This window comes from Mustela lutreola, chromosome 15 (genome assembly GCF_030435805.1).
Source record: "Mustela lutreola isolate mMusLut2 chromosome 15, mMusLut2.pri, whole genome shotgun sequence".
In the NCBI taxonomy this organism is placed as follows: Eukaryota; Metazoa; Chordata; class Mammalia; order Carnivora; family Mustelidae; genus Mustela; species Mustela lutreola.
Window position 1 is genome coordinate 11,112,008 of NC_081304.1, and position 11,624 is coordinate 11,123,631.

The 11,624-nt window shown below is 44.5% G+C and overlaps 1 protein-coding gene across 4 annotated transcripts in view; it reads left to right on the plus strand.

The window, feature by feature from the left end:
- The window catches only part of LOC131815695 (ABC-type organic anion transporter ABCA8-like), an 82,267-nt gene extending 70,849 nt beyond the window's left edge, over positions 1-11,418 (plus strand). For 3 of the 4 annotated variants that reach the window (XM_059147526.1, XM_059147527.1, XM_059147528.1), the window contains 11 exons: positions 544-664; positions 1,529-1,646; positions 2,534-2,625; positions 5,033-5,193; positions 5,821-5,896; positions 5,968-6,062; positions 6,649-6,768; positions 7,014-7,154; positions 8,504-8,583; positions 10,387-10,442; positions 10,574-11,418. In XM_059147526.1, coding sequence (XP_059003509.1) covers positions 544-664; positions 1,529-1,646; positions 2,534-2,625; positions 5,033-5,193; positions 5,821-5,896; positions 5,968-6,062; positions 6,649-6,768; positions 7,014-7,154; positions 8,504-8,583; positions 10,387-10,442; positions 10,574-10,672 — 1,159 coding nt within the window. In that variant the 3' untranslated portion in view covers positions 10,673-11,418. Of the gene's footprint in view, positions 1-543; positions 665-1,528; positions 1,647-2,533; positions 2,626-5,032; positions 5,194-5,820; positions 5,897-5,967; positions 6,063-6,648; positions 6,769-7,013; positions 7,155-8,503; positions 8,584-10,386; positions 10,443-10,573 lie in introns of those variants that run through there. The other variant, XR_009347818.1, reaches the window with a different exon arrangement.
- Positions 11,419-11,624: the final 206 nt, after the last annotated feature.

Consider the following 11,624-nt stretch of genomic DNA (forward strand, 5'->3'; position numbering starts at 1 on the left):
ATAACAAATACTAAGTTGCCCAGTGAACATGGAAAAAGAATGTTCCACAGATAAGTAGGATGAAAAGTGTATGTAAAGCAAGCAACAAAGGTCACTAAATATAGCAGTGCCCTTGATAGGCACTAGGCCGGGAAGGGAGGAGAAGTCACCTCACTGAAAAGAGGTTATAATCTTTTATTAATTACTCAACCTACTCAAAGCATAAGATTTACAGAATGCAGTATCTTTTTTTTTTAAGATTTTATTTATTTATTTGAGAGAGACAGAGCACAAGCAGGGGAAGGGGCAGAAGGAGAGGGAGAAGCAGACTCCCCACTGAGTCGGGATCCCCAGGTGGGGCTCCACCCCAGGACCCTGGGATCATGACCTGAGCTGAAGGCAGATGTTTAACCGACTGAGCCACCCCCAAGAATGCAGTATTCTTAATACAAGGATGCCCCAAGAATGCAGTATGTCTAACACAGGTGCCCCCAAGAAGGCAGTATTCTTAATACAAGGATGGAAACGTCCTATCAATGACTCATGAATGACTCTTGACTCTAGAATTTCTCCAAGAAACCCCGATGTTTGTCAAAATCCAGAAGCTCCAGAAGGGGAAGATGAAGATGTTCAAATGGAAAGAATGAGAACAGCAGATGCCTTGAATTCCACAAACTTTGAGGAGGTAACCCCTGTGAAGTCCTCATTTCATCAAAGAACACAAACGTTTGTCAGTGAACGTAGTCGATCTAAGAGTCCGATCCTCAAATAATTCTGAATTCTTTGGTCCATACAAGCACAGATCATGACGAGTTCCTTTTAGGAAGTCATCATCTTGTTTACCTCAAACAAACAGATTAAAAGTCATGTCACCTCTGTTTGTCGTTCTTGGAATAAAAGCCAAGAAGTGGAGTACCACTGAAGTTGCAAAACCCAAGAAAGAACTTTATTTTCTTTTTCAAAGATTTTATTATCTATTTATTTGAGACAGAGAGCACACAGGCCAGAGTTGGGGGGTGGGGGTTCGGGGAGGGGAGGCAGAGCAGAGGGAGAGGGAGAAGCAGACTCTCTGCTGAGCTGGGAGTCTGAGGCAGGGCTCGATCCCAGGACCCTGAGCTGAAGGCAGATGGTGAACCAACTGAGCCAGCCAGGCACCCCAGAACTTGTGAATTTTAGAATGGGAACAAAGTGACACATTAGCACTGTTCCTTGGATAATGGCACTGTATGGACTGCACAGCAAAGTCTAATTGGCAGCTGGTTGCCTTGTCCTTAGAACAGAACTCAGTACCTCTCCAAGTCTCTTTCCTCCTGTTCTATACCAAATACTGTGCTTCTGAGTAACTGCATTGGTAGGAGGGGAAAATGACCTTCTCTTCTCTCCAAGACTGAGGACCAGGACTGGAGAATGGCCAGGAAACGTGTCCCCTTATGGAAGGTCTTCTGTGATGGCATGTCTTGTGCCATGAGGGGCCGTGCCAGTGGGAAGACAGAGCTTCAAAGTTCATGGAGAGAATTAAAGTCTAATACGATTTTCTCAGCACTTACAGAAACCGGTCATCATCGCCAGCTGCCTCCGCAAAGAATATGCAGAGAAGAGGAAATGCTGCCTTTCCAAGAGGAAGAAGAAAATCGCCACAAGAAATGTCTCTTTCTGTGTTAGAAAAGGTTTGAACCCCGTGGCCCTTCCTCTGTTGGCTTGGGGCCCTCGTGAGCTTTATGTCTTGATGAGAATCATTTCATCACCTCCTAGTTTCACACAGGGACCCAGCAGCACATGACCATCAGCAGCCCCCTTTACAGGTCCCATTTCTTTTATTTTTTAAAAAAATATATTTTATTTCTTTATTTGACAGAGAGAGAGAAAGGGCACAAACAGGGTGAGCAGCAGGCAGAGGAAGAAGCAGGCTTCCCTCCGAACAAGGATCCCAAAGTGGGGCTTGACCCCAGGACCCTGGGATCATAACCCGAGCCAAAAGCAGATGCTTAACCCACTGAGCCACCCAGGTGCCCCTACATGTCCCATTTCTAAGTAAATTAACCAGCTCACCCCATGGATGGGGCAGAGTGACATCGACATGGAAACTGCAAGCACTCTATTAAATCAAACCACTGAAGCCATATTTCTATTTCACGGGCATGACTGAATTCCTATTTTGTTCAATTCATAAGAGAATGAGCTGGGGTTGTGCCAGCTCAGTTGGAAGGCTTAACCAGCAGCTGTGAGATGACCTCATTCTGTGTCATTATCCCACGGTGTTTAGGGTCACAGGAGACAGAGTCTGACACAGTGGCTTCCAAGAGTGGCCTTACCCATGCCCATCAGTGTGACGTGCGTGGGCAGCTAACCTTGTCTCTGAGAGCTGTCCTGGGATATATATGCAGGGGTTATGATAACAACCTCCCAGGCTTGACGAGTCAATGAGATACCATATTTCCATATATAAAGCACAGAGCACAACACCTGCCTTGTAGCAAGACCTCAGACAATGTTTTATTCTTAATTTTACTATTGAAGTCAATTCATATTAAGTGTAACCAATTTTTTTTTTCAGGTGAGGTTTTAGGATTATTAGGGCACAATGGCGCTGGTAAAAGCACATCCATTAGGATGATAACTGCGGACACGAAACCAAGTGCTGGACAGGTGGGTGAGTTGTGTGGAGAATGTGCTAGCTTGGGGTGCTCAGAATAAACCTGTAAGATGGGAAAACTTTGTAAAAAGCAAATCTCATTTAATCATTAGATGACAGAAGTAGTTAAAGTCGCAGAATAACACATTCACAAAATGAACATATTCATACATAGAAAAATTAATCACTGGCAGGGAATAATTACTTATGCCTTCAAAGACACCTAGAGAGAATGTCCTATATCTGATCAGAAATCAACATCAGACTCTATACAACCTTTAGTTATCGTGCCTTAAAACGCACGGATTTGTACTTTTTTTTTCTTGGCAAACTATCTGTTTCCATGTGTTAACAGTGAGTGCAGTATAACATATTACAGTTTTGATTTTGATTGTTTTTTTTTTTTTTAATGGGAGTATAGTTGACCTACAGGATTTGTCCTTTCAATGGGCATTGTTTTCCCAGTAGGTAATGCTTTAATTTTAAATTAAAATTAATTTAATTAAAATTTTTAAAGAAAACCTTTATTAAGCAATTGTATTCATTGTCCTCCACAAAGTGCTTGGATACTGAGACATGTCTTTTTGTAGAAAGACACTCTGTCTTGGGAGTCTTTTCAAAGAATGACTCAAAATTGAGCAACAGGATATACATGAAGTCAACTTGAGTCATACATGCACTTGACCTGCAGAAGGTGGCCAGACACCAGGAAAAGAGCTCAGATTTAGTAAAGAGAGAGACAACATCAGGTATAGAGAACCTATTTCTCCCCCAAACTCTGTGGCATAAAATAGACAACTTGAAGAGCTCCTTCAGAAAGGATATCCAGGGATTGTGGAACTCGGAATATAAGGCAGAGGTCTGTGGAAACACACCAGGGGAGGTGGGGTGGTGTTCAAGCCCAGAAGGGAAAAGACCTCCAGGAATGTGATTGACAAATATCCCACCAAAGAGGGAGGGGAAAATAAATCTTCACCTCTCCGAAGCCAAGATTGGAGCATGGGACAGTGATCGGGGACACTCAGGGATGTTGGTGTCTCACTCAGACCTAACTGAGCTCAATGGAGACCATGCTCTAATTCAATCACCATCTGGACCCTAAATCATTATTTTAGTTCTCATTCAGCATGGGCCAAAAAAAAAAAAAAAAAAAAAAAAAAAAGGTGTAACTGTTCATAGATATATGGTAATGAACTATTTAAAAGGTAAGTAAGATCTGATTTAACAAAGTGAACTCTGGGTGTCATGAAACTAGCTTTAATCAGATCAGCAGTTTGTGATCTTTATAAACAACATCATTGTCCTACTTCAATATTTTCAACAACCTCTTACTGTACTAAGGCTGAAGTACCCTCCTCCCCGAAACCCCTGGCTCCTCCCAAGGGGCTGATTGTCACATCCCTTCCTCAATGCTGAGCCGGGCCTCCAGCTTTGCCTTGGGTCTAAGAACAGATGGAGATTCTTTGCAACACAGGGCTTTGCTCTGCTCCAAATTCCTTTCATCTGGGCTTTTTCCAAGGCAGGTGCCCTGTCATTCTAGTGGTCCCTCAGCAGAAGGGCCCTTTCTGATCATCCTCCCTAGTGATGTTAGTTAGTCTCCTCCCCCAGCATCCTGCTAGTCCCCGCCCCCAGGATCCTCTTAGTCCCCGCCCCCAGCATCCTGGCAACTTCCCTTACATCATCACTTAGGAGCTGTCTGTATTCCAGCCTCTCATTTTCCTACTTGCTTATTGTCCAGTTTGCTCAGCAGAATGAAAACTCGCAAGGAACAAGGGTGCTGGCTAATCCATTCCCATTGCATCCAAAGCAGACAGCACATTTGTTACGTGCTCAGAAAACATGGACTCACTGAGTGCGTTCAACAGTGAGGAATTATGTTCATAAATTCATAGATTTCTTTCCTGACTGTGTGTGTGTGTGTGTGTGTGTGTGTGTGTTTTAATGGATATAGGGACGCCTGGGTGGCTCAGTTGGTTAGGCAGCTGCCTTCAGCTCAGGTCATGATCCCAGCATCCTGGGATCGAGTCCCACATCGGGCTCCTTGCTCAGCAGAGAGCCTGCTTTTCCCTCTGCCTCTGCCTGCCATTCTGTCTGCCTGTGCTCGCTCTCTTTCCCTCTCTCTCTCTCTCTGACAAATAAATAAAATCTTTTGAAAAAAATAGATATAATCTGTTGACTGCGATAGCAAGACATATTTGCAAGATTCTTGATCTTTCAGCTTAGAGGGTGCACACACATTTGTTTTCATGTGTTTACTCTCTGACAACCTCTCTCCAGCAAGAATGATTATAGATTACTCAGCCCAATTAGGACTTAAAGAGCCTCTAGTTTTTCTAGGTTTGTAAAGAGAAAGAGGCCGCTGGGAAGTGCAGGACAAACAAACCCAGAGGGCAGGGGCTGAGAGGGAACTTTTCCCTGCAGGTGCTACTAAAAGGCAGCAATGGCGAGGCCTCCCCAGGCTTTCTGGGGTACTGTCCCCAGGAGAACGTGCTGTGGCCCAGTTTGACTGTGAAGGAGCACCTGGAGGTGTTTGCTGCCATCAAAGGGCTGAGGAAAGTGGATGCAGCAGTCACCATCGCCAGGTGGGTGGGAGTCACACCTGTTCTCTACCTACAGGTGTTGGGGGTGAGGAGCTTCACCACCGGTCCAAGACAGGAGATTGAATTCTGACCCAGATCACACTGCGTAGATTCCCTGCTAGAAACTGGTTTCCTGGACTTCAGAGTGTTAATTTTCTTCTCATAGTAAATATAAAAATAGTAGCCACTGGTGAAAGTTATCAAAAATCCTAAAATTTAAGTGTAAAGTATTTATCAGAGACCTATTTAGAAATCATGAAATGGGCTTTGAGTCTTTTAAAAGGAAAAGCTATCCATCTGGAGGGATCAAACCAGCCTGTTTAAGAGTGCCTGGAATTGGGGCACCTGGGTGGCTCAGTCCGTTAAGCAGCTGCCTTTCTCTGTGGTCACGGTCTGGGATCCAGCCCCACGTTGGGCTCCCTGCTCAGCGGGCAGTCTGCTCCTCCCTCTCCCTCTGTCCCATGCTCTCTCTCTCTCTCAAGTAAATAAATAAAACCTTTTTTTTTTTTTTTAATTGCCTGGTATCTATTTTCCAAACTGCATTTTTGAGCTCTGCTCCCCATCCCTGTGCCGCGGGATCCGCCCTCCCGCCAGCTTCCTTGCTGTAAAGCTCCACTGTGTCTCCTCCAGGTTGGCAGATGCGCTCAAGCTGCAGGACCAGCTGAAGCAGCCTGTGAAGGCTTTATCCGTGGGAATAAAGAGGAAGGTAAGAGGGGGGCTGGGCGTCACTCTGCGCACCCCCGGTCGGTGCCAGACTCGCTGTCCCTCTCGTTGCAGCTCTGCTTCGCACTGAGCATCCTGGGAAACCCGTCGGTGGTGCTTCTGGACGAGCCCTCCACCGGCATGGACCCCGAGGGGCAGCTGCAAATGTGGTGAGGGGCTCTACCCAGTCACGCCCAGCCCCCACGCCTTGCAGGAAATTTGTGAATTGTTTTACTTGTGGAAAAATGGTCCCTTAAACTGCTTCTTAATGGGGGAGTGGCAGGGAGACCACCTCTCAGGATCATTAATACTGTACATAGTACAATATTTGGCAGAACAAGCCCAAACCCTCTCCCTGGTAATATTTCACCATTGAACTAAAAGCAAGTATTGGCAGGACCGAGACACACTCAGTGTCAGTAGGACTATGTATTTTCTCCTACTAGGTTGTGACACCTCGGTGGTTGAATTCTGTCTCTTTGTTCCTTGGCTCAGGAACAATCTCTTGCTCAGCATTTCTCTCTCAACACAACCTCGTGAGAAACTCCGTGTTCGGTGACGGCTTCCCCATTGCCTTCACCGGCCCTTACGTGGCTCACCTTTCCTCATCCACCTGCCCTCTCTCAAAGGTCATCCTTTGCTTGAGCTCCTTTTGCTTATTACTCACAATGCATGCCGGTTCGAAATTCTTTTCTCCACCCATTTGTGATTAATTAGAAGGCTTTCTTAATTGCAAATGGTCTTTTGACGATGCAGGCAGGCGATCCGGGCCACCGTTAAAGACACAGAGAGGGGCGCCCTCCTGACGACCCACTACATGGCAGAGGCTGAAGCTGTGTGTGACCGCGTGGCCATCATGGTTTCCGGGAAGCTGAGGTGGGGTGATGTCCCCGCCTACACACTTGCCCCCTCCCCCCCCCAACCCTCCCATCCCCCCAAGTTCCCCCACCCCACATGCACAGGTATATGGCGGGAAGAGTTTGTGCCCAGTGCGGCTGTGGTTGCTGTATCTGGGTCTAACAGTGACGCCCTGGAGACAGCCCTCACGGCAAAAGTCCCAAACATTGTGTGTCCCGTCTCTTTCCCCTCTCGGTGACAACCTCATGCTCCTTGACCTTCAGATGTATCGGTTCCATCCAACACCTGAAGAGTAAATTTGGCAAGAATTACCTGCTGGAGATGAAGGTGAAGACCCTGGCACAGAGGGAGAGCCTCCATCAGGAAATTCTGAGGGTTTTTCCCCGGGCTGCCCGGCAGGAAAGGTAAAGATGGATGCTGGGTTTGATCTGGTACTTAATGTCAACTTTTCCTTGTGGGTTTCATGCATTTGTCCTCAGTAGAGTGCACATTTAGCCCAAAAGGAAACCTAAAAGATATGGATACTGCAGAAACTAAATTAAAGAGGGGAGCTGATGGAAAATCAGGGGTAACATGTGTGGTGGTCCTACTAGCTGCCAGGTCCTACTAGCTGCCTGGTCTCGTGCTATCTTGTTTAATCCTCACTGACTTTCCATGGTAGATACTGTTTTTCCAGTGAAAGATGAGATTATTTCAAAAAAAGCATTACGAGAGTCTGGACCCTACAAGGACCTTAATAAATGGAATTGGCTCTTATCTTTAAGCATAGGAAACTGAGAAGTTAGGTCACATGACAAATCTAACCAGGGGCATCGGTAGGACAGAAAGCTAATTATTTTCTTTCAAATCTATTAACACGTCCAATTTTATTCACAGTCTGGTCATGGGGTAGTTCTCAGGAAAATCAAACAATAAAACTCAAAGATCAATTTTAGGATCATTTTTAACATCTAGAATTTACTGTAGAAGACATATGATGTAGGAGTTAGGGGAGAAAACTGAAAAGAGTAATAAGAAGTCATAACAATATGGTGGGAAAATGTATTTCTACATGGAGTATAACTATCGAAGCCATAGTATACCTTAGTGCACAGCCCATGACTGAACAGAAATAGGTCATAAAAGCACAGGGAGTAGCAGAACAGATGAGAATGATCACCCCATACATGGAGGAAATAGTATTTGATGAAATGAAATCGAAATCTTCCTGATTTTCAAATGATAAAAGGACAACTGTTAATCTGGCAAACAAATTATTTTTAAAAACTTGTTGCTGAACATTATTTGGTGCTAAATTCCTGGTGATTTCCAGTCCTCATCGGAGACTCAACAATATCGTCCTAAATTAGGAAAGTAGTTGGAGTAGCATGGGACCTGTTTGGAGAGGTAAGGTTCTCTGTAGAAAAGACTTAGACCACCACCTGCGCAGAGTGACTTTAAGAAACGACAGGGCTTCAGTCCCTGGTGGAAGATGAAGCTGGAGAAGCAATTGTTCAGCTGAAAAGAGAAGGTAGCAGACAACTTTGGCAAGGGTCTGTGTTTCATCTACACTACATCTGCCCTCTCGATCCCAGGAGCCAAGGACAGGAGCCTCTCCCACCCCTGGGATCTCCTTGTGAACCGCCTCGCCCTGGGCATTTTGCCTGCCCCACACTGACTCTTCTTTACCAGAATAACAACCAGAGACAGGATGGCAGCCCACCTGTCCCTACACGGGGTGGCATCAGCCTCAGCCCTGCTCCTCTCCCCATAGGTACTCCTCTGTGATGGTCTATAAACTGCCAGTGGAAGACGTGCGACCTTTAGCACAAGCTTTCTTCATGTTGGAGAAGGGTAAGAGCCATAAACTTGGAAATAAATCCCAGAAAGCAGATAATTCCAGATTATAGACTAATCTATCAGCCTGACAGAAATGGAATGTGAACTCAGGTGTTTATTGTAAAGATTTTGTCTATTTATTTATTTTGAGAGAGAGAGAGAGAGAGAACGAGGGGGCAGAGGGAGAGGGAGAGAATCTCAAGCAGACGCCCTCCAGAGCACAGAGCCAACATGGGGCTCCATCTCACGACCCTGAGAATCTGACCCAAGTTAAATTCAAGAGTCAGATCCTTAACTGACTGAGGCACCCAGGCACCTCTAAGGTATTAATTTTTAAAGTTAAAAATCTTCAGTTGAATTTTAGGGGCACAAAAATCAATGTTGGGGTGTTGATGGGCAGAGGGGTAATGGGAATGATTTTACTTTTGCTTGGTGGTGGTTTTCCATATAGATATATGTATTATCTATATATTATATGTATTATCTATCTATCTATATCTATCTATATATATTTCCATATATCTATATGGAAAACCTAAGTCAAAATTAAGTCCTGTAAGCATTCAAAGAGGATACTTTCTTTGGGAACATTGATGCATGATGCATATTTACAATTTAATTTTATAGGGACTTGTACATTACTTTATGGCTTTAGGTTGTGTATGAAGAAACTGGCCTCCTGTCTGGTCATTAAAACAATCTTCCTGTGTCTGTTGCATCTCGCATCTGACCACACTGTGTCTGTCATTACGGCTTCCTGTTTGTCTTGCCACCTGAGCCCGTTAACTGCCTCTCTGAACTAACTGTGCTGGCCAGATCTCCCTCCCTCTATGTTTTTTCCATTGTCATGACTCAATGATCTTTCTCCTTGCTTGTCACCTTCCCTGGGGAAGAGAGTCAAGTGTCCTGGTTCTAGAAGACTCTTTGTACTCCTGCCAACAGCATTCATGGTCCCAGTGACACCCTGTTGCCATTCTCTAAGCCAAGCACCCCAACTTTCTGGACCATGTGATCACACCAACACTCCACAGACTGGCACTGTGACCAGTACTGGCCTGGTACTGTTGGTGACATATCCAGGCTGCGGCCTCCTATCAGGGCTGTGACTACCCTTCCCATCTATTCTGGTCAAGGAGAAAGGTTTTCAACTCAGTTAGAAGCAAGCGGTCACCATGGCAAGAGGGTCGCAAAGGGTATCTGCTCCCCAGGAAACCTCAGACATCTTTCTCGATAATCTTCTGGGGCTTCCCTTTTGCAAAACGTGTCTTCCTCCCCGCTATACCTGAATGCGCAGAAGAATTGGGTCACATGTACTGGGAAGGAAACCTTTCAGCACTGTCTTCTCCTTAAATAGAAATCTCTAACACAGGGGCGCCTGGGTGGCTCAGTGGGTTAAAGCCTCTGCCTTTGGCCCAGGTCATGATCCAAGGGTCCTGGGATCGAGCCCTGCATCGGGCTCTCTGCTCAGTGGGGAGTCTGCTTCCTCCCCTCTATCTGCCTGCCTCTCTGCCTGCTTGTGACCTCTCTCTGTGTCAAATATATAAATAAAATCTTAAAAAAAGAAAAAAGAAAGAAAGAAAAAAGAACTCTCCAACACTGTGCTAAATGAGCATAGCATACGTACTTTCCTCCCCAAACCCATGTGAATGGATGGGTGTATTTCGAACTGCATTGCCATACTTAAAACAGGAATATTTTTACCTAAACTTTTTTATTTAAGATGTTTTTAAAAATTGCTGTTTGTACGGTATGCTGACTTCTAAGGCCATTTGGGTATAAAAATAGATGAACTCCTAACGTCCATCTGTCCTTCTGCAGTTAAACAGAGCTTCGACTTGGAGGAATACAGCCTCTCCCAGTCCACACTGGAGCAGGTGGGTCGGTGTGAGTGACTCTGTTTCATCCGGGCACTATAAAAGGACACCGTGTGCATACGCCTTGCACTCACTCAGAGCGACAGAAGGTAGTGTGACCTCTCTCTCTCTTCATTTCTTGTCCATCTCAGGTTTTCCTGGAGCTCTCGAAGGAGCAGGAGCTGGATGACTTTGATGAAGAACTTGACCTTTCAGTGAAGTGGAAGCTTCTCCCACAGGAAGACCCTTGAAGCTCCAAATAGCCTATGTTTCCATTCAAGCCTGTGGTTGTTTTTGAAGACAGCTATTTTTACAGCATTAATGTCATATTTTCAGAATTATATTATATTATAAACACTGACATGGTTCTTCCTGTAGTGGACAGTAGGAGCAAGGGCTGGGCAATTGCAGCCACTATGTGGACAGAGGTACGTGGCTTAGCCCACCTCCCAGTCACTGCTTCTGTGTCTCTGCGGGTCTCCCTGCTTCCATTTTTCTGAAAACCTTAAAATACTTTTTTCTAACCTAGGCTCAGAAGTCCATACATTTATTCTACTACAAGTTTGATACTCGGTGAAGCTAATCTTTTAGTAAGAACTTTAAAGGACCATGTCAAAAAATCATACTTTTTAAAATAGATTTCCATGTATATTCTTATGGCTAAAAATACTAAGCCATCATTGACCATAGTATCTGATATCAATATATTTGAAAACATATCTGCTGGTAACACTATCAATAATATAGACATAGTCTGACACTTGCCATTAGGAATTTATTGTACTTTTAAAATTTGTGTGAGTCAATGAAGTCCCACTTTCATTGTGTTTTAAAATCAAGGTTTTAGAGTTGCCTGTTTTTTTTTTTTTTTTAAACTGATCTTTTGTGGGTATTTTCCACTTGGTCTAAGAATATTGATCCGTATAGTAACAAGTCAAATGATGAAGTTGGTGGGAAATATATGTGCAGTTTTGAAATACATTTTCCATTTCAGGTATTTTCACGTGTCTTTTTCTTGACAAAGTGGCCTCCCTATTCACAAATTCATTGAAATGAAATTGAAAAAACGTTCTGATATAACAGCTAGTTCACTGCTTTCATCAACCTGTTGCCAAATGTAAAGAAAGAAAACACCACAGATGATTAAGGAAGTTAAAGGTGGTGGCAAACAGACATTTCCTGGAACAGTGTTGCTTTGGGTTT